This window comes from Tachyglossus aculeatus, chromosome 17 (assembly GCF_015852505.1).
Source record: "Tachyglossus aculeatus isolate mTacAcu1 chromosome 17, mTacAcu1.pri, whole genome shotgun sequence".
NCBI classification, from domain to species: domain Eukaryota; kingdom Metazoa; phylum Chordata; class Mammalia; order Monotremata; family Tachyglossidae; genus Tachyglossus; species Tachyglossus aculeatus.
The window spans coordinates 11,743,232-11,764,232 of NC_052082.1; the positions used below are offsets into that span (position 1 = coordinate 11,743,232).

The following is a 21,001-nucleotide window of genomic DNA, read 5'->3' on the forward strand; positions in this document are numbered from 1 at the left end:
TCCCACATAGGGCTGGCCAACTTAATCCCCATTTTACAGATGAGGTAAATGAGGAGCAGAGAATTAAGGAACTTGTCCAAGGTCACCCAGCAGCAAGTGGCGGAGCTGGGATTAGAACCCAGGCCCTCTGATTCCCAGGCCTGGGCTGTATCCATAAAGCCATGCTGTTTCTCTGCCCATTTGGGGAGGCATGGCCGGGGACCCCAAGAAGTCTGGGCCAGGGTCGGTGGAGACGAGGCGGGTGGCCAGAGCCAATAGGTGGGGCATCGCAGAAGAAAGCATGGAGACCACACTGGAATGGTCTGCAACAGGGTGAAAGATCCTTTGTCCCTGAGCCAAAGGTGTCACTGAGAAAATCTGCGGTCCACTGACGTTAGCTTATTTCCTCCTCTTCCTCAAGCCCCGGAAGATAGTGTAGCTCTTCTGTTTCCTATTGAGGACTAGCATTTCCTGCAGAAGTGATAACTGTGTGACACTGTGAGGCTGTGTGAAGCTGACATCCTGGACCCCAGGCATAAATCAAGCATCGTCGTCTCCTCTGAAAACATCTTTGGGGATTCCCCGACTTCCAAGGGTGACCACGTCACCCTTCCGAGCAGGCTCAGTTTACTTCTGCACCTCTTCTAGACTGTGAGCCCACTGTTGGGTAGGGACCGTCTCTCTATGTTGCCAACTTGTAATAATAATGATAATAATAATGGCATTTGTTACGCACTTACTATATGCAGAGCACTGTTCTAAGCGCTGGGGGGGATACAGGGTGATCAAGTTGTCCCACGTGGGGCTCACAGTCTTAATCCCCATTTTACAGATGAGGTAACTGAGGCTCAGAGAAGTTAAGTGACTTGCCCAAGGTCACAAAGCAGACATGTGGCGGAGCAGGGATACGAACCCATGACCTCTGACTCCAGAGCCCGGGCTCTTTCCACTGAGCCATGCCGCTTCTTTTGTACTTCCCAAGCGCTTAGTCCAGTGCTCTGCACACAGTAAGCGCTCAACAAATACGATTGAATGAATGAATGAATGATGTGCTCAACTCTCGGTTGGGACCGGATGTCAGCATGAGCTGTATTTGGATCCGTGCTCATGGGAAGTGAACTTGGGAAGAGTCAGAGAAATCAAGAGGTGAAAGAACATGAAAGTTATTAGTGTAAAAATTAAGAGAAGCCGTGTACGGGAGAAGCTGTGGGGCGTTAGTGAAAAGTGAACCAGTCTGGGAGTCAAGGGGACCTGGGTTCTAATCCCAGTTCCGACACCTGTTTGCTGAGCGACTTCAGACAAGTCATTGAACTTCTCTGTGCCTCAGTTCCCTCATTTGTAAAATGAGAATTAAGACTGCGTGCCCTATGTAGGACAGCAATGGTGTCCAACATGATTATCTTGTATCGATCCCAGCGTTACAACAGTGCCTAGGAAACAATAAGCACTCAACGAATACCTTAGAATTTTGTCTCCGGCATATGGTTAGAGATCGTGATTGTATGTGAAAAATGTTTGTGCATTTATAAGGTGGAAACCCGACCGTATTAGCAATGCTTGGACTCTGGAAAGGATCAGTTAATTCAGTATCTTATTTTGTTTCTTCTTTCTAGATATTAGAACAATCATGTACAGAAATATTGGAATTGAAGCCATCAAGTGTCTGCGTGGGGCGTAAGTGATTGGACTCTGGAAACGTTATTTGAAAAATTGCTTGTCTTTTGGGGTTTTCTTCATGTATATTCAGGACCTTTGCAATGTAAGGAGATATTTGGGGTCCCCCAACTCTCCCTCCTCTTTTTCATCTCTCCCAGAGAAAAAGGTTCAGCATTATCATAATCAGTATGACTGGTTACCTACTGTGTGCAGAGCACTGCGCTAAACCTCTGAGGTGTTCTGAAGACTCGTGTTCAGAGTCCTGTACCAGGCACTTATTCTTATTAATTATTCTTAGTATTATCATATTTGTTAAGCACTTATTATGTGTCAGATGTGTCAGATACAAGTTAATCAGATTGGACAGAGTCCCTGTCACATATGGGGCTACATAGGAGGAAGAACAGGAATATATCAATCAGTCAGTCCTATTTATTGAACACTTACTATGTGCAGAGCACTGTACTAAGCACTTGGGAGAGTACAGTACAACAGAAATAGCAGACACGGTCTCTCTCCATAGTGATTATACCAAGGAGCTTGCCCTGAAAGAGTTTAGAATCGAATGTGGAGCTGTTAGGCATATGTAATTAAATACTCCAGGATCCTATAGCCTCTGTACTTTCCCCAGTCTCTGAAAGAGCATCATGACAAACACCCTATAGTGACAATTTCCCCCATCCACTGTGGGACCCAGCGCCATGGGGGGCTGCAAGCAATGACTCCCCCCACCAAAGCCTTATTGAAGTCACTTTCCTCTTCTCCAACTCCCTTCCCCATCATTCATTCCTGCATTCATTCAATCATATTTATTGAGCGCTTACTGTGTGCAGAGCACTGTACTAAGCACTTGGGAAGCACAAGTCGGCAACACATAGAGACGGTCCCTACCCAACAACGGGCTCACAGTCTAGAAGGGGGAGACAGACAACAAAACAAAACAATTAGGTGTCAATACCATCCAAATAAATAGAATTATAGTTGTATACACATCATTAATAAAATAGAGTAGTAAATATGTACAAATAAAATAAATAGAGTAATAAATATGTACAAATATATACAGGTGCTGTGGGGAGGGGAAGGGGGTAGGGGAGAGGGAGGGATGGGGGGGGCGATGGGGAGGGGAGGAGGAGGAGGAGAAGAAAAAGAGGGGCTCAGTCTGGGAAGGCCTGTCTTGTTCCCTGTATTCATCCCAGTCTCCAAGCCCCACAGAATTTGTGTACCAATTTTTCATTTACTTGTTTATATTGATGTCAGTCCCCTGCTCTAGACTTTAAACTAGTTGTGGGCAGAGAACATATCTCCCCGGCACTTAGTATAGTGCCTCCGCACACAATGAGCGCTCAATAAATGCGATTGACTGACTGATGGCAGGAAAACTGCCACCAGAGTCTGTCCGTTCACGATAGGCCAGACAGAGGCCGGGAGAGCGGAAAAGAGGCTTCTCCCTGGAGCAGGAGAAGGGACCTGTGCTCTCTGTGAGTGAGGCTTCTTTCAGAAGCATGCTGTGCTGCACGATCAAGTCAGGCAGAAAAGAGACACAGCTACGGTCTTCTTTGGCCTTTTCCTCCCCTTTGCTCTGCGTGCTGTTGCTCTTTCAAGAATTCCTAGTTCGCTGATTTCCCTGAGGAATTTCTGGGTTGATTTCAAACCTTGGTAATCATGGTGATATTTCCAATACGGTAACAAGAAAAGAATGTGTTAGGCTTTCGTGACTGAATGAGACAGCCGGCCTGCCATCCAAGTTCTAGGGAAGCAGCACGGCCTAGTGGAAAGAGCACAGGCCTAGGAGTCTGGGTTCTAATCCCGGCCCTGCACTTCCGTGCTGTGTGATCTTGGGCAAGTCACTTAACTTCTCGTCACCTCAGTATCCTTGTCTTTCAACTTGGGATTCAATAATAATGATCACAATTATGGTATTTAAGCGCTTACTCTGTGCCAGGCACTGTACTAAGTGCTGGGGTGCATACAAGCAGATTGAGTTGGACACAGTCCCTGTTCTACATAATAATAATAATGATGGCATTTATTAAGCGCTGACTATGTGCAAAGCACTGTTCTAAGCGCTGGGGAGGTTACGAGGTGATCAGGTTGTCCCACTGGGGGCTCACAGTCTTCATCCCCATTTTACAGATGAGGGAACTGAGGCACAGAGAAGTGAAGTGACTTGCCCAAATTCACACAGCTGACAAGGGGCCGAGTCGGGATTAGAACCCACGACCTCTGACCGCAAAGCCCGGGCTCTTTCCACTGAGCCACGCTGCTTCTAAGCACTGGGGAGGTTACAAGGTGATCAGGTTGTCCCACTGGGGGCTCAGAGCCTCAATCCTCATTTTACAGATGAGATTACTGAGGCCCAGAGAAGTGAAGTGACTTACCCAAGGTCACACAGCAGGCAAGTGGCAGATCCAGGATTAGAATCCATGACCTTCTACTCATTTATTCAATCATATTTATTGAGCGCTTACTGTGTGCAGAGCACTGTACAATAGTACACCTTCTCCTTCCTACATAGGCTGTGCCATAAGGACTGCGTCTGACCTGGTTATCTTTTATTTACCCCAGCGCTTAGTACAGTGCTTGGCACATAGTAAGCACTTCACAAATATCACAGTTATTATTTTTATTATCATTATAATTATTATTTCACCCCCACTTTCACCCCATCGGGGTCCCTTCTCAGAACTTTTCTTTCAAGATTGCATCTTTAGAACAGTGCTTTGCACATAGTAAGAGCTTCATAAATGCCATCATTATTATTATTATCTCAGCTCCCCCATTCTCAGTTCTGTGGATCTGCAAAGCTGTTTTTGCTGGGACACCGTCAGAGGAGATTGATGGAGCTCAGAAGACACTACGCTGCTTGCAAAGGGAAACAATGTTGCCTAGTGCACAGGCCTTGGAGTTAAAATTAACTGGTTTCTCATCCTAGCTCCGCCACTCGTCTGCTGTGTGACCTTGGTCAAGTCACTTCACTTCTCTGGGCCTCAGTTACCTTTTCTGTAGGCTGGGGATTAAGCCAGCAAGCCCCATGTGGGACACGGACTGTGTCCGACCTGATTAGCTTAAATCTACCCCAGCCCTTGATGCAGTGTCTGGTACATAGTAAGCGCTTAACAAATACCCCTAAAAAAATGTTCAGAAAGCTGGGGCCTACCAGGAGCTCTTGTCCTTATCCTCGGTGACAACGTTTTACCCGAAGAATAAAACAGAGTCTTTCTTTATTCCTTTCAGAGGAGTTTCAGGTTGTTCTACAAGGCAGAGGGTTCATGCTTGGCAGAAGAGGAGAGAGCGTGACCTGCACGTATGCTGTAAACAAGACAATCATTAGTAGGTTTTTTCAGTTGTATTTTGTTAGATGTCATTGTGTGTGTCCACCTTCCCCGGGCCAGGGGAAGTGTGATCAAGTAACCGATCAGTTCTCTAGTCCCACCCCATTGACAGACGCTTAGTGGAAATGATTGGGCCAGGCCCTGGCTTATGAAGAGGGTAGAGCCCCGTCTAGACCAGGGGAAGGGTGGTTGCTCTCTGCCATTCATTCATTCATTCATTCAACCGTATTTATTGAGCGCTTACTGTGTGCGGAGCACTGTACTAAGCGTTGGGAAGTACAAGGTGGCAACATATAGAGATGGTCCCTACCCAACAACGGGCTCACAGTCTAGAAGGGGGAGACGGAGAACAAAACAAAACATGTGGGTAGGTGTCAAGTCGTCAGAACAGATAGAATTAAAGCTGAATGCACGTCATTAACAAAATGAATAGTAAATGTGTTCAAGTACAATAAATAGAGTAATAAATCTGTACAAACATATATACAGGTGCCGTGGGGAGGGCAAGGAGGTAGGGCGGGGGGGATATGGAGGAGGAGAGGAAAAAGGGGGCTCAGTGTGGGAAGGCCTCCTGGAGGAGGTGAGCTCTCAGTAGGGCTTTGAAGGGAGGAACAGAGCTAGCTTGGCGGATGTGTGGAGGGAGAGCATTCCAGGCCAGGGGAAGGACGTGCCAATGCATGATCTCGTTCTGGGCAGGGACTGTGTTTTTTGATTGTTGTATTGTACTCTTCCCTGCGCTTAGTACAGTGCTCTGCACACAGTAAGCGCTCAATAAATGCGATTGAATGAATGAATGACCTGGACACAGCACAGTCACCTCTAATGTCTCCCATCCCAGTCTCCCCACCTTACTTCACCTCCCCAGTCCCAAGAGAATCAGTGTGATTTAGTGGAAAGAGCATGGGCTTGGGAGTCAGAGGTCGTGGGTTCTAATCCCAGCTCCGCCACTTGTCAGCTGTGTGACACTGGGCAAGTCATTTAACTTCTCCGTGCCTCAGTTACCTCATCTGTAAAATGGGGATGAAGACTGTGAGCCCCACGTGGGACAACCTGATTACCTTGCATCTACTCCAGCGCTTAGAACAGTGCTTGGCACACAGTAAGCGCTTAACAAATACCATTATTATTATTATTGTAAGACGACTCTCCTCTCAGTGCTGTCAGGGGATGGGCCATCCACGTGTCCCAGGGAGGGCAGTTCCCACTTTCTCTCCCCCTTCCTAAGTCCACCGTGTGGGAGGAGAGATGGTCCGTCTCTGTGGTCGTGCCTAGTCAGACCCTCCCCATGGCAAGACTAACAAGGGCAAAGGAAAGAGAAAGGAAATAGAGAAGAGAGCTGGGAAGAGGAAGGACTTGAGTGGGTATAGACATGTGGAGAAGGGTGAGCAAGAGAGAGCATGTGAGTGAGGAGGATGGCTTGGGGGAGTGGGGAATCTGAAGGAAGTCCTCCTTGGCCCCCTTGCAGTCCTCAAAATTACCCAAATAGCTGCCCAGTCGACTGGAATGCCATCTTTGGCCAAATGATTCCCCCCCACCTCGCACCCACTGGCTTTCCCTCATCCTTGATTCCCCAAAAATGAAGGGGCCACCTGTTATCTCCAGAAGGAAGAGCCAGAGGAGGCATCCTCGAGGAAAAGTGAGAGTTATTCCTTTGGGGCCCGGAGGGAAAAGTTAGGAGGATTCATGTGGCCTCATATTGTCTTGGGCATTCCCCCAGCCCCGTGTCCCTTCCTGGCAGGGTTTACAATGGCTCACTGCCTGGTGTTCTGTCATCCATATGCTTTTACCCAACGGACGGTGTTTTCTCTTTCAGACGAAAAGCCGATAAGTGTTCAAAGCAATTCCGTGCTCTGCCCAGCCCCCACCTTACACCAAGTTGGCGAGTGAGTATCTGATAAAAGCTTCTTGTTGCATCTAGACTGAGCCCCCTCCTTCCTCTCCCCCTCCCCCCCAACTTACCTCCTTCCCCTCCCCACAGCACCTGTATATATGTATATATGTTTGAATGTATTTAATCCTCTATTTATTTATTTATTTTATTTGAACATATTTATTGTATTTATTTTCTTTTGTTAATATGTTTTGTTTTGTTGTCTTGTCTCCCCCTTCTAGACTGTGAGCCTGCTCTTGGGTAGGGAACATATCTATATGTTGCCAACTTGTACTTCCCAAGCGCTTAGTACAGTGCTCTGCACACAGTAAGCGCTCAATAAATACCATTGAATGAATGAATGAATGAATGAATGAATCTAGGAAGAACCTAGACTGTGAGAGTCAGCGCATCTGGTTGGGTTGGTGTGAAAATGTTTCCCCTTTCCTTTTGTATCCCTTTGGTGGGCTTGGTTTGAACTTGATGTTTGAAGTAAACATCTGGGGCCAAGCAGGTTTGGGTGGGTCCGGGAATGACCTTCATCAAACGGAAAGGTCCAACTAATGTTTGCACACATTGGCTTCTGGCTAATTAATAGGGCTGGGCGAGTTCTGCAAGTAAAATCTGGACTGTGGGTGCCAACATTTTGATTTTGAGCTCACGGGAGAATGTGGGTTGGGGCATTGAAGGGGTGGGGTGTCCTTGGAATGGCCCTTGAGGGATAGGACTCAGAAAAGATGGAGAGAAGAGGAGAGAGAGAGAGAGAGAGAGAGAGAGGAAAAAGGAGAGAGAAGAAAAGAGGGAGAAGAGAGGAAGAGATAATAATGATGGCATTTGTTAAGTGCTTATATGTGCCAAGCACTGTTGTAAGCACTGGGGTAGATACGAGGTTATCAGGTGTCCCACGGTCTTAGTTCCCATTTTACAGATGAGGCAACTGAGGCACAGAGAAGTTAAGTGACTTGCCCAAAGTCACGCAGCTGACAAGAGGCAGATCTGGGATTTGAAACCATGACCTCTGACTCCCAAGCCTGTGCTCTTTCCACTAAGCCACGCTGCTTATGAATATGGACTGTGAAAGATGGACTAAGCCACTAAGATCCACTGAGCCGTCTGGGCAGTGCTGCTTGGCGGGTTTGTAGAGTCTCAGAAGGCAAGTTGCTAGGATTTTGCAGGGTTATGTGAGCAAGTTTTTTGTTACCCGCCTGGCTCAGAGCGAAGGTTTCAGTTATGACTCCTGCAGTCCCAGGCTGGCATTCTGGCCGGGCGGTTGGCACTTCCTGAGATAATAAGCTGTTAACCTTTATCTGACGAACCTGATTCAGATTCATTGTATTGACCCAGCTATTTTATTCTAATTGATGGGAAATGTAATTGATGGGGTTTTGGAGGTGGTTTGGAGGAGAGAATTTAAGGACAAACAGATTGAAAGTGCATTGCACTTTAAAGATTGTAGCTAATTCTACCTCAAGAGAGCCATTAGCCAGGGATAAATCATTCTAACTGCACAGAGCAAGACACGGGGGAACCTTTGGTACTTTGAAAAGTTTTTTAAAAAAGTGCGTGTCCTGGGAGAGTGTGTGTAGGGGAGAGGGTGGAGAGCCTGGGGGTGAGCGTTAACTTGAATAGGAGAGGGTTGGCGTATTATGTATTATGTTTTGCAATCGAGGCCTCTTGCCCTTCCCCTGCCGACTGCACCCAGTGACTTTGAGTAGCACGTAGCTTTCCTCATCACCCCGGAAACAGAGATCCACGTTCTAGATGCCCAGGGGAAGGAAACGTGAAATGTGCTTGTAAGTACCCAGGCAGTATTTCGTCAGATGTGAGACTCAGCTGGGAGACGGGTGGGAATATCTGTCTTCCAGCCTCTAGACTGTGAGTTCACTGTGGGCAGGGAATGTCACTGTTTATTGTTGTATTGTACTTTCCCAAGTGCTTAGTACGGTGCTCTGCACACAGTAAGAGCTTAATAAATACGATTGAATGAATGAATCTCCGCAGAACTGGATTTTGGGAGAAGCAGCAAGTCAAAATCGAGGGTGGAGAAAGAGCAGAGAAAGGAGAGAGGAGGGCAAAGAACTTTCATCCGAACCTTCGTCCAACTAGGAGCCAGGGCGATTTCCGATTTTCCGGAAGGAAGCAGACCCGGCTCTCGCTGAGTTCCTGCGGCTGCTCCACTTTCGTCGTTTTGCAGCATCTGTTGTCTGATGTTCCCGCCAGCGTCCCCACGCGCCGTCGGTGGCATTGGGGGCGTTGGCAAAGCGGCACGTCTCTCCGTGCCAGTTGGATGCAGGAGAATGTGGCATTGTCTGGGCGTCAGGCTCGAGTGCCACCAATGTAGGCTATTGTGCCGTGAGCAGTGAATTACGCTTGGGATTCTGTCAGATGGGCTTTTCAACCTCCACAGAGGAGTTTATGGCCCTCTCCTTAGAAGAGCTGGGAGAGTGAGCAATTGGGAGGGTTTTCTCTGACGCGGGATTTTTAAGGGAGTTCCAAGGGAAGCTTCCTCCCGTTGCCGATAAGTGGCAAAGCCCACCAGATTTGAACCGAACAGCTCAGGATGGAAGCCTGGCCCGGGGACCACCCACGGTTCCCAGCCTTCTGCGATCCGCCGACTGCTCCGTCACGCAGCCCTGTTCGTGCCAGGAAGAGAGATGGATCCGGAATGCAGTTCCATTCCATTCCGTTTCGGAGGACGAATCCAAATATTTGAAGACTTCTACCGTTCTGTGGTTTTCCCAGCTGGGCACCCAGGGATCTGTAGATGTGTGACCTTGGGCAAGTCACTTCACTTCTCTGTGCCTCAGTCACCTCATCTGTAAAAAAATGGGGAGACTGGGAGTCCCACACGGGGCAGGGACCGTGTCCAACCCGATTGGCTTGTATCCAGCCCAGCGCTTAGTACAGAGAAGCAGCGTGGCCCTGTGGAAAGAGCCCGGGCTTGGGAGCCAGAGGTCATGGGTTCTAATCCTGACTCTGCCACTTGTCAGCTGTTTGACTTTGGGCAAGTCACTTCACTTCTCTGTGCCTCAGTTCCCTCTTCTGTAAAATGGGGATGAAGCCTGTGAGCCCCACGTGGGACAACCTGATCATCATCATCATCATCAATCGTATTTATTGAGCGCTTACTATGTGCAGAGCCCTGTACTAAGCACTTGGGAAGTACAAATTGGCAACATATAGAGACAGTCCCTACCCAGCAGTGGGCTCACAGTCTAAAAGGGGGCTCACAGTCTAAAAGGGGATCACCTTGTACCGTCCCAGCGCTTAGAACAGTGCTTTGCACATAGCGCTTAACAAATGCCATTATTATTATTATTATTACAGTGCCCGGCACGTAGTAAGCGCTTAAGAAATACCATTCTTGTTATTAGAAGAGTTTGTGCATTTTCAGGCCCTTGCCCCACTGGAACTCAGGTTTGGCTGTTCATCTCCGATCTCGGTGTGCGGTGGTCTGAGCGGTGTGAGGTTGATGGAGGAATGGAACTGCTGTTTTTGCTTGGCCCCAGGCTTTTGTGCACAAGGAGGGATTTATGATCTGTCCGTCACCCTTCAGGGAGAGCTTTTTCCCATTCCCAGAAGGCAGGGTGACCCCGCTACAGGAGGTCAAGTAGGGGAGGTGTCTTCAATAGAGATTTGACTTTACTCTTATGTTCGAGTTTTACTTATTAGCTTGTTTTGAAGACAGGAACAAGATTCTGCCAGGGCAGACATCCATGGGGATAATAATGGCAACAATAATAATAAGAGTATTTAATAATAATAATGATGATGATGACATTTATTAAGCACTGTTCTAAGCACTGGGGAGGTTACAGGGTGATCAGGTTGTCCCATGGGGGGCTCACAGTCTTCATCCCCATTTTACAGATGAGGTCACTGAGGCCCAGAGAAGTGAATAGACTGGCCCAAAGTCACACAGCTGACAGTTGGTGGAGCCGGGATTTGAACCTATGACCTCTGACTCCAAAGCCCAGGCTCTTTCCACTGAGCCACGCTGCTTCTCTTAAACATTTACTCTGTGCCAGACGCTGGACTAAGCACTAGGGTAGATAATAATAATAATAATAATAATGGCGTTTATTAAGTGCTTACTATGTGCAAAGCACTGTTCTAAGCGCTCAGTGTAAGATGAATGGGTCAGATGCAGTCTGAGAGGGAGAACTGGTATTGAGTCTCCATTTTACAGATGAGGAAACTGAGGTCCAGAGAAGTGAAGCGACTTGCCCAAAGTCACACAGCTGACAAGTGGCGGAGCCGGGATTTGAACCCATGACCTCTGACTCCAAAGCCCGGGCTTTTTCCACTGAGCCACGCTGCTTCTCTTAAACATTTACTCTGTGCCAGATGCTGGACTAAGCACTAGGGTAGATATAAGATGAACGGGTCAGATGCAGTCTAAGTGAGAGGGAGACCTGGTATTGAGTCTCCATTTTTCGGATGAGGAAACTGAGGTCCAGAGAAATGAAGCGACTTGCTCAAGGTCACCCAGCAGGCGAGTGGCAGAGCCGGATTTAAAACCCAGGTCCTATGATTCCCCGGCCAGTGTTTTTCCCACTAGGACACTCTGCTTTCTCAGTATCAATCAAGGATATTTAGTGAGGGCTTACTGAGTGCAGATCATTTTACTAAGCACTTTTTCATATATTCAAAGCACTTTCTTTATGTACATGAAGAACCATAAGCAGCATGGGCTTGTTGAAAGACTAAACATGTCCAAAACCGAATTCCTTATCTTCCCACCCAAACCGTGTCCTGCAATTTACCGTCACTCTAGACAATACCACTATCCTACCTATCTCACAAGCCCATGACCTTGGCGTCATCGACTCATCTCTCTCATTCAACCCACATATTCATTCTGTCACCAAATCCTGTCATTCATTCAATCGTATTTATTGAGCGCTTACTGTGTGCAGAGCAGTGTACTAAGCACTTGGGAAGTACAAGTTGGCAACATATAGAGACGGTCCCTACCCAACAACGGGCTCACAGTCTGGAAGACTATATATATATAAATTATATATTATAATCTCATTTGGAGTAGAGAACATGTCTACCAACTCTGTTGTGTGGTACTCTCCCAAGCGCTTAGAACAATGCTTTGTAGACAGCACTCAATAAATGCCATTGATGTTGATAACACAATCAATAAATACGATTGATGATGATGATGATGAAGTCAGGGGACCTTGGGTTCTAATCCTGGTTCTGCCAGCGTGGCTCAGTGGAAAGAACCGGGGCTTTGGAGTCAGAGGTCATGGGTTCAAATCCCAGCTCCCCCACTTGTCAGCTGTGTGACTTTGGGCAAGTCACTTAACTTCTCTGCGCCTCAGTTACCTCATCTGTAAAATGGGGATGAGCCCCCCTTGGGACAACCTGATAACCTTGTAACCTCCCCAGCGCTTAGAACAGTGCTTTGCACGTAGTAAGCGCTTAATAAATGCTATCATTATTATTATTATTATTATTATTATTCTGCCACTTGCCTGCTGTGTGACCTTGGGCAAGTCACCTAACTTATCTCAGACTTAGTTTTCTCATCTGTAAAATGGGGGTGAAATACCTGTTCTCCCTCCTACTTAGACTGTGAGCCCCATGTGGGACGGGGACTGTGTGTAATCTGATTATGTTGCTTGTCTTGTCTTATGCCGTCGAGTCGTGTCCGACCCGTAGCGATGCCATGGACACATCTCTCCCAGAACACCCCACCTCCATCAGCAATTGCTCTGGTAGTGTATCCACAGAGTTTCCTTGGTAAAAATATGAAAGTGGTTTACCATCGTCTCCTTCCGCGCGGTCAACTCGAGTCTCCGCCCTCGACTCTCTCCCATGTCGCTGCTGCCCAGCACGGGGGAGTTTTGACTTGTAGCAGATTGCCTTCCACTCGCTAGCCCCTGCCCTCGCTAGGAACGAAATGGAGTGGATAGGCCTCTGCTTGACTCTCCCTCCCATAGTCGAGACCGGTAGAATACTGGAAACGAGCCTGGGAGGAGGATTATCTTGCATCTACCCCAGTATTTTCAGTTGGATTTTAAGCAAACTTTCTAATTGCCAGGGGCAGCTGGTCTTTCTCTTCCTGGGCTCAGCTGTTCCAGTGGGTTTTTTGGAGGGAGAACCTGGAGTGAGGCTGAGAAATCCAAAGTTGTGCTATCATGATGCTACCCCACGCAAAGCCAGACTGATCCAGTCTCAAAGAAGGGGAAAATCCAGGCTGATTTTAAAAAAATTCTCTGCACCTACAATGGACACAGTCCTTGTCCCCTCAGAGTGCACAGTTTCGAGGGGACAGTTATCTCATTCCCATTTTTACAATGATCTCATTCCCTCTCTAGACCGTAAGCTGTTGTGGGCAGGGAATGTATCTGTTTATTGTCATATTGTACTCTCCCAAGCACTTAGTGCAGTGCTCTGTACCCCGTAAGTCCTCCATAAATAAGAGTGAATTGAATGAATGAATGAGGATGACAAAATGGAGATACCGAGAAATGAAGTGACTTGCCCAAGGTTACCCAGCAGGCAAGTGGCACAGTGGGATTCTAATCCTAACTCTAATTATCATCATCATCATCATCAATCGTATTTATTGAGCGCTTACTGTGTGCAGAGCACTGTACTAAGCGCTTGGGAAGTACAAGTTGGCAACATATAGAGACAGTCCCTACCCAATAGTGGGCTCACAGTCTGAAAGGGGGAGACAGAGAACAAAACCAAACATACTAACAAAATAAAACAGAGTAGATATGTACGAGTAAAATAAATAAATAAATAGAGGAATAAATATGTACAAAATTACATGGGTTACATGGGTTAATTAGAACCCAACTCTCATTTAGTTAGGCAGAATTCTTAGGAAGAAATGATCAGATCCAAGGTGAACTTGGAAAGACTGGGGAAAGTGAGCCCCTAAACCTTCCCTCTGTTCAGTTGTCCAGGGTGCAGTGATGTAAGCTTCCTGAAGATCCCCGACCTTCCTGCCTCTTCCCTTCTCCTCCGAGTCCATAAAGGGGACTGGGCTTGAGTGGAATCTCTAGAGTCAGAGGAGCAGTGTGGCTCAGTGGAAGGAGTATGGACTCGGGAGTCAGAGGTTATGGGTTCTAATCCTGACTCCGCCGCTTGTCAGCTGTGTGACTTTGGGCAAGTCACTTCACTTCTCTGTGCGTCAGTGACCTTATCTGTAAAATGGGGATTAAAACTGTGAGCCCCATGTGGTACAACCTGATCACCCTGTATCCCCCCAGCGCTTAGAACAGTGCTTTGCACATAGTAAGCGCTTAACAAATACCATTATTATTATTAGAGTCTCTCTGCTCCGATCATTTCTGAAGACTGTGATTTGAACCTTCTGCATTGTACTCTGCTAATTGCTAAATAATAAGAAGTGTGGTACTTGTTAAGTGCTTACTATGTGCCAAGCTAAGCGCTGAGATAGATGCAAAGTAATCAGGTGGGACACAATCCCTATCCCCCATGGGGCTCACGGTCTTAAATCCCATTTTACAGGTGAGGTAACTGAGACAAAGAAGTGAAGCGACTTGTCCAAGGTCACACAAGAGACAAGTGGCTGAGCCGGGATTAGAACCCACGTCCTCTGACTCCCAAACCCTTGCTCTCGACACTTAGGCCGTGCTGCTTCTCTGCGCACTGTACGGCACTTAGTACAGCACTCTGCTCACAGGAGGTGCTCAATAAATACCACTGACAGATTGAGTGACTTGGGAATCGGTCTGTGCCTGATTTTCCTCCTGGTCCTGGCCAGAGTCCATTCCCTCCCTTGGCAAAGCTGCGAGCGGGCACTGATCTAGCCCAGGCCCAGCCGCTGCTGAGTTTAAAGTAGGACATTGAACTTGACGGGCTGAGTTTGTGTTTTTCTCTCTCTTGAATCCTCCATCCCTGGGCCTCTTAATTCAGCTGCTCACCCCCGCCCCGTAGATGACCCAGCCTCTTTAGAACAGCTCGCTTTGGGAGCTAGGTTGAGGTCACTTTTCCCCTCTAGTGTCGATTTTCCTCTCCTTAGAACGGGGATTGCAAACCCGAGCTGCCTTACAGAAATGCTGCAGCCCGTAAAAAAAAAAAAAAAAAAAAAATATATATATATATATATATATATATATATATATATATGAATGATTGCAAAGCACTTTGAAATGTTCCCCGTTTCTAGTGCAGAAATGGCAATAGCTAGTCCGTGATGGATAGACCCGAATTTTCCTTCTGTGGAAACGCTTCATGCTGATCTGGCACTTTGAACATTGAAACATTAAGCGTACAAGGCAGCAGTCCAAGGCTTCGGATGGGTGTCCGGAATGTGAAATTGATTTCTACTTTCATGGAAGCTGAGAGAGTCATTTCAGGGAGACTCCGGGGCTCCGCCGGCTACTGGGGGCAGGTTGAAGTCGCTGAAATCCGGCATCAGGCCGCGAGTCCTGTACTTGAGGTGGGCAGGGCCGTCTGCTGAGGGGGCAGGCAAAGATTCCTGCAGGGAATAATAATAATAATGGCATTTATTAAGCACTTACTGTGTGCAAAGCACTGTTGTAAGGTACTGTCTTGGATGGGTAGAGCTCAGTGGGCTACATTATTATTATTATTATTATTACAACACGTACATAGTTGTAATTTATTTATTTATATTAATATCTGTCTTCCTCCCCTCTAGACTGTAAGCCCTTGAACAGGGAATGTGTCTGTTTATTGTTATATTTTATTCTCCCAAGTGCTTAGTACAGTGCTTTGCACCCAATAAGTGCTCAATAAATAATAATAATAAAATAATAATAATGGCATTTATTAAGTGCTTACTATGTGCAAAGCACTGTTCTAAGCACTGGGGAGGTAACAAGGTTATCAGGTTGTCCCATGGGGGGCTCACAGTCTTAATCCCCATTTTACAGATGAGGGAACTGAGGCCCAGAGAAGTTAAGCGGCTTGCCCAAAGTCACACAGCTGACAATTGGCGGAGCCGGAATTTGAACCCATAACCTCTGACTCCAAAGTCTGGGCTCTTTCCACTGAGCCATGCTGTGATTGAGTGAATATTATTATTATTATTAATAATAAAGCACTTAATAAGTGTCAAGCACTGTTCTAAGCACTGGGGCGGATACAAGTTATTCAAGTCAGACACAGTCCCCGTCCCACATAAGGCTCTCAGGCTAAATAATAATAATAACAATAATGATAATGATGGCATTTGTTAAGCGCTTACTATGTGCGAAGCACTGTTCTAAGCGCTGAGGAGGACACAAGGTGATCAGGTTGTCCCATGTGGGGCTCACAGTCTTAACCCCCATTTTACAGATGAGGTAACTGAGGCACAGAGAAGTTAAGTGACTTGCCCAAGGTCACACCGCAGACAGGTGGTGGAGCCGGGATTAGAACCCATGACCTCCGACTCCCAAGCCCGTGCTCTTTCCACTGAGCCACACTGCTCCTCTGAGTAGGAGGGAGAACAGGTATTGAATCCCCATTTTACAGTTGAGAAAACTGAAGCCCAGAGAAGTTAGTGATTTGTCTGTGGTCACAAGCAGACATGTGGCAGAACCGAGGATTAGAACCTTGGTCCTTGGACTCCTGGGCCTGTGTCCTTTCCACTAGGCTGTTGCTTCCCATTTTCCCCACCTCCAGGAAAAGCACTTAGGTAACACACCCCACCCACGCAGGTCTTACATGTAAATCTTTACAACCCTTTGCTTCCTCCACCTATAACTTTATAGTGCCTGCCTCCCCAGATAAACTGTAAACTCTTTGAGGGCAGAGATCAGCTCTGCTAGCTCTTCCAAGAGGAGACATCACCTCCAAGAGGGCTTCCCAGATTAGGCCCCTCCTTTCCTCTTCTCCCTCTCCCTTCTGTGTCGTGGCTCAGCGGGAAGAGCCCGGGCTTTGGAGTCAGAGGTCATCGGTTCAAATCCCAGCTCCGCCAATTGTCAGCTGTGTGACTTTGGACAAGTCACTTCACTTCTCTGTGCCTCAGTTACCTCATCTGTAAAATGGGGATCAAGACTGTGAGCCCCCAGTGGGATAACCTGATCACCTTGTAACTTCCCCTGCGCTTAGAACAGTGCTTTGCACATAGTAAGCGCTTAACAAATGCCATCATTATTCCTCTGTTCTTTGCCCCTCCTATCCCCACTGCATGGTGAACATATCTCTAATTTATTTATTTGTATTTATGTCTAACTACCCAGGAGCACCATGGTGTAGTGGATAGAATTTGGGCCTAGGAGTCAGAATCAATCAATCAATCAATATCAATCATATTTATTGAGCGCTTACTGTGTGCAGAGCACTGTACTAAGCGCTTGGGAAGTACAAGTTGGCAACATATAGAGACAGTCCCTACCCAACAGTGGGCTCACAGTCTAGAAAAGGTCATGGGTTCTAATCCCAGCTCTGCTACTTATCTCCGGTGTGACCTTGGGCAAGTCACTTCACTTCTCTGTGTCTCAGTTACCTCACCTGTAAACTGTGAGCCTCACATGGGATAGGGACTGTGTCCAACCTGATTTGGTTGTGGCCACCCCAGCGCTTAGTACGGTTCCCGGCACATAGTAGGCACTTAACAATTAGTATTATTATTATTAGACTGTAAGCTCCTTATGGGCAGGGGATGTGTCTGTTTATTGTTGTATTGTACTCTCCCCATGCGCTTAGTACAGTGATCCGCACACAGTAAGAGTTCAATAAATATGACTGACTGAATGAATGAACTCTAATGAACTGTCTCCAGTGCATGGTAAGGTGATCTTGTAGACCGTGAGCCCGCTGTTGGGTAGGGACCGTCTCTATATGTTGCCAACTTGTACTTCCCAAGCGCTTAGTACAGTGCTCTGCACACAGTAAGCGCTCAATAAATACGATTGAATGAATGAATGAATGAATCCCTCCCTCTAGATTCCTTGTGGGATGCTTCCTTGGGAAGCAGCATGGCCTAGTGGAAAGAGCACAGGCTTGGGAGTCACAGGATGTGGGTTCTAATCCCGGCTCTACCACTGTCGTGTCACCTTGAGCAAGTCACTTAACTTCACCGTGCCTCGGTTACCTCATCTGTAAAACGGGGCTCAAGACTGAGAGCCCCACGTGGGACAGAGACTAGGTCCAACTTGATTATCTCTTGTCTACCCCAGCGGTTAGAATGGTGCTTGATACATAGTAAGCGCTTAACGAATGCCGCAATTATTATTATATGGAAGTTGGGAATTGGGTGCGAGCAATTAGAATGCTGTTGGCGGGGGGTGTCCTGCAAAACAGCAGGTTTTAGGGGTTCGGGTGCAGCGCTAAACTCTCTGAGCTGCATGTGTTCGGGAAGTCTTCACATCCTGCGGGAGAGATGGCTTTTCAAAAGTTTCTGACTCTATTAATGATCTGAAAATGTAGATGGATATTATAACTGGGGAGATTTGGGTCTTCTTTGGGTCATTTAAATAGTAATAAAGAAGAGCATAAAAACATTCTTAGAGAGTGTCCATGGGCTCAGTGGACGGTTTAGGCAACCTATGGTAGTTTGACCGTTTTAACAATGTGCGCAGGGCATCGTTTTGGCTAGAAATATTTGCTGTACTATTTGGAACTTTCTTTGGCTTGGAATTTCTTCTGATACTTCGGGAGGTGATGGGCTCTCTTATGAGATGTGATTAAAGTCAACGGGAAGAAAAATAACGCTGTCTTGTAAGGTGACTGATGCTTAATGTGTTTGCCTAATTAATTTTTGGCTAAGGATTCTGACCCATTAAATAGCTAGTTAGTGTACGTTTCAAATAAACACATCTGGCCCTTCAGTGAGGGAAGGCGTTCCTTGTGTGTGGGTGACAGATGTGTGATCACTCCCCCCGTTCTTTCTCTTAAATAATTAACGCACACGCACATTGGTGAACAGCACAGATTCGGAGAGTTAAACCTCGGGTCATCTGCTTATTCCCATCAGCCCGCCCCGTCCTCCGCTTTCTCTCCTCACGGTTTCTTCTTAGATGGGCTTACCCCCGCATAAATTCTTTCCAAATAACCTTGGGCTCCGGGTTCTTTGGTCTGAAAGGCAGGACTGAGAGGGGTGTTGAGAGTGGGGGGGCTGAATCTGCAACTAGCCCCCTTTCCCCCCCCCTGCCATGGGGTGATGCACGCCCCGGGGGAAAATCAAACAAAGGACACTTCCAAGCCTGTGGTCCTGGTTTCATTGTTGGAAGCTCTTCAGACCAAGATGCCAATCATTTTCCTCGAAAGAGACTCGCTCTGAGCCTATTTTTCTCCGCGGTCAAGTTTTCTAGGCAAAACTGCATCAAGACCTCCTTGCAATGGTTAGGAGAGGGGTTCTGAAGTCGGTCAGTCAGTCAGTGGTATTTATTGAGCGCTTGCTGTATGCGGAGCACTGTACTGAGCACTTGGGAGAGTACAGTATATGTGTATATATGTTTATACATATTTATTACTCTATTTATTTTACTTGTACATATCTATTCTATTTATTTTATTTTGTTAGTATGTTTGGTTTTGTTCTTTGTCTCCCCCTTTTAGACTGTGAGCCCACTGTTGGGTAGGGACTGTCTCTATATGTTGCCAACTTGTACTTCCCAAGCGCTTAGTACAGTGCTCTGCACACAGTAAGCGCTCAATAAATACGATTGATTGATTGATACAGTAGAAGAATAAACAGACACAGTCTCTACCCCCAATGAGTTTACAGTCTAGGGATTGGGGATTAAGACTGTGATTCCCCCGTGGGACAACCTGATCACCTTGTAACCTCCCCAGTGCTTAGAACAGTACTTTGCACGTAGTAAGCGCTTAATAAATGCCATTATTATTATTATTATTATTAAGGGAGGAGACAGACATTAAATAAATACATTACAGATACGTTCATAGGCACTTGGGGCTGGGACTAGGGGGGATAAATAAAGGGAGCAAGTCAGGGAGACGCAGAAGGGAGTGGGAGAAGAGGAAAGGAGGCTGTGGTCGGAGGTCAGGATTGTTCTGCTCTGACTCAATGGGGAGTTGGCTTTTGGGCTGTAGAGTTTGATTCTTCAAAGGTGCTTTTCTCCCCCTTGAAAGAAGGGTCCTAGCTAGTTGGGGTATTCATTGTGGTGGGAGACTCATTTACACAAAAATAACTTCTCAGCCCGAGACTGAAATCTGTGCTGCTCCAAGGGGCAGCGCAATTCATTCTGACTTTTAAAGTCCATGAATCTTCCTTCTGCTGGAGCTCACCCCTCCTGGGGAATCACCCAGCTGCCTTCAGTCTCGGTGACACGGGCTCATTCGGTGACCTTTGTTTTGTAAGACGTCAACAATAGCCCAGATGCCCCTGCATAGCTGGGATCGCAGACCTGCAATTTGGCAAGAAGAACAGAACAAATTGGATAAATATACATAAACACATTGTGAAAGAAGAGAAACAGAACAGAATGAACCAGGACTGCATCCTACAGCTTGTTTGAAAGGGATGATTTAAGTAGGCATATGGTATAGTTAAATGTGCTTTCAAAAATATTGGCCTGAATCTTCCAGCAAATAGGAAGTAAATATCTAAATAGAAAGCTGATAGCATTAACGGCAGGTTGGGAAGGACCTGGGGAGGATTTCGGGGTTGGGAGGAAGCGTTTGCCAGGTCTTATCTCCAGTTTTGAATATTTGATAGAGTTAGTCCCTAGGATTTCAGAAAAGGAGCCAGCAGGATGATACTTCTGAGGTGGAAGCACTGCCACTTTGGGATTCCAAATCTTTTCTCCTCTGCCCTTTTTCTCTAGGCAGCTTTCTTTCTTTTGTTGGAGTCTGGCTTTCTTCTGCTGCTCACAGATTTTGACTTTGCCCAATGGCTCACTGAAAAAGGATGTTCTGTTTTCAAACTTTTCCAAGTAACAGATGAGGCAAGATGCAACATTGAATCCTTTGGAGTTCTGCTCACTGGGGCCACATCAGAAAGGGACGTTTTAGCATGTGAAGAAACAATGTTTTGAATAGCACTGGGAATTCCCTGGGATAGTTACATGAAATCAAGGTTGGCAGTCATGGGACAATTTAGCTGAATTCTTTGGCTGCAGAGCCCATGAGAGAATAGAAGACTGTTTATTTTTCTCTGAGGGAGAAGCAGGCTTTTTTTCTTTTCCTTCACCTGGTTTGGTTTCTGTCATCCCTATGGTGCTTTTAGTATTTTCAATCGTATTTATTG

The 21,001-nt window shown here is 46.7% G+C and overlaps 1 protein-coding gene across 1 annotated transcript in view; it reads left to right on the top strand.

Annotated features, from left to right (window-relative positions):
- Positions 1-21,001, top strand: part of ANTXR2 (ANTXR cell adhesion molecule 2) — a 168,109-nt gene that overhangs the window by 45,162 nt on the left and 101,946 nt on the right. The window contains exons 8-10 of the mRNA XM_038759122.1: positions 1,593-1,653; positions 4,873-4,968; positions 6,784-6,853. Coding sequence (XP_038615050.1) covers positions 1,593-1,653; positions 4,873-4,968; positions 6,784-6,853 — 227 coding nt within the window. The remainder of the gene's footprint in view (positions 1-1,592; positions 1,654-4,872; positions 4,969-6,783; positions 6,854-21,001) is intronic.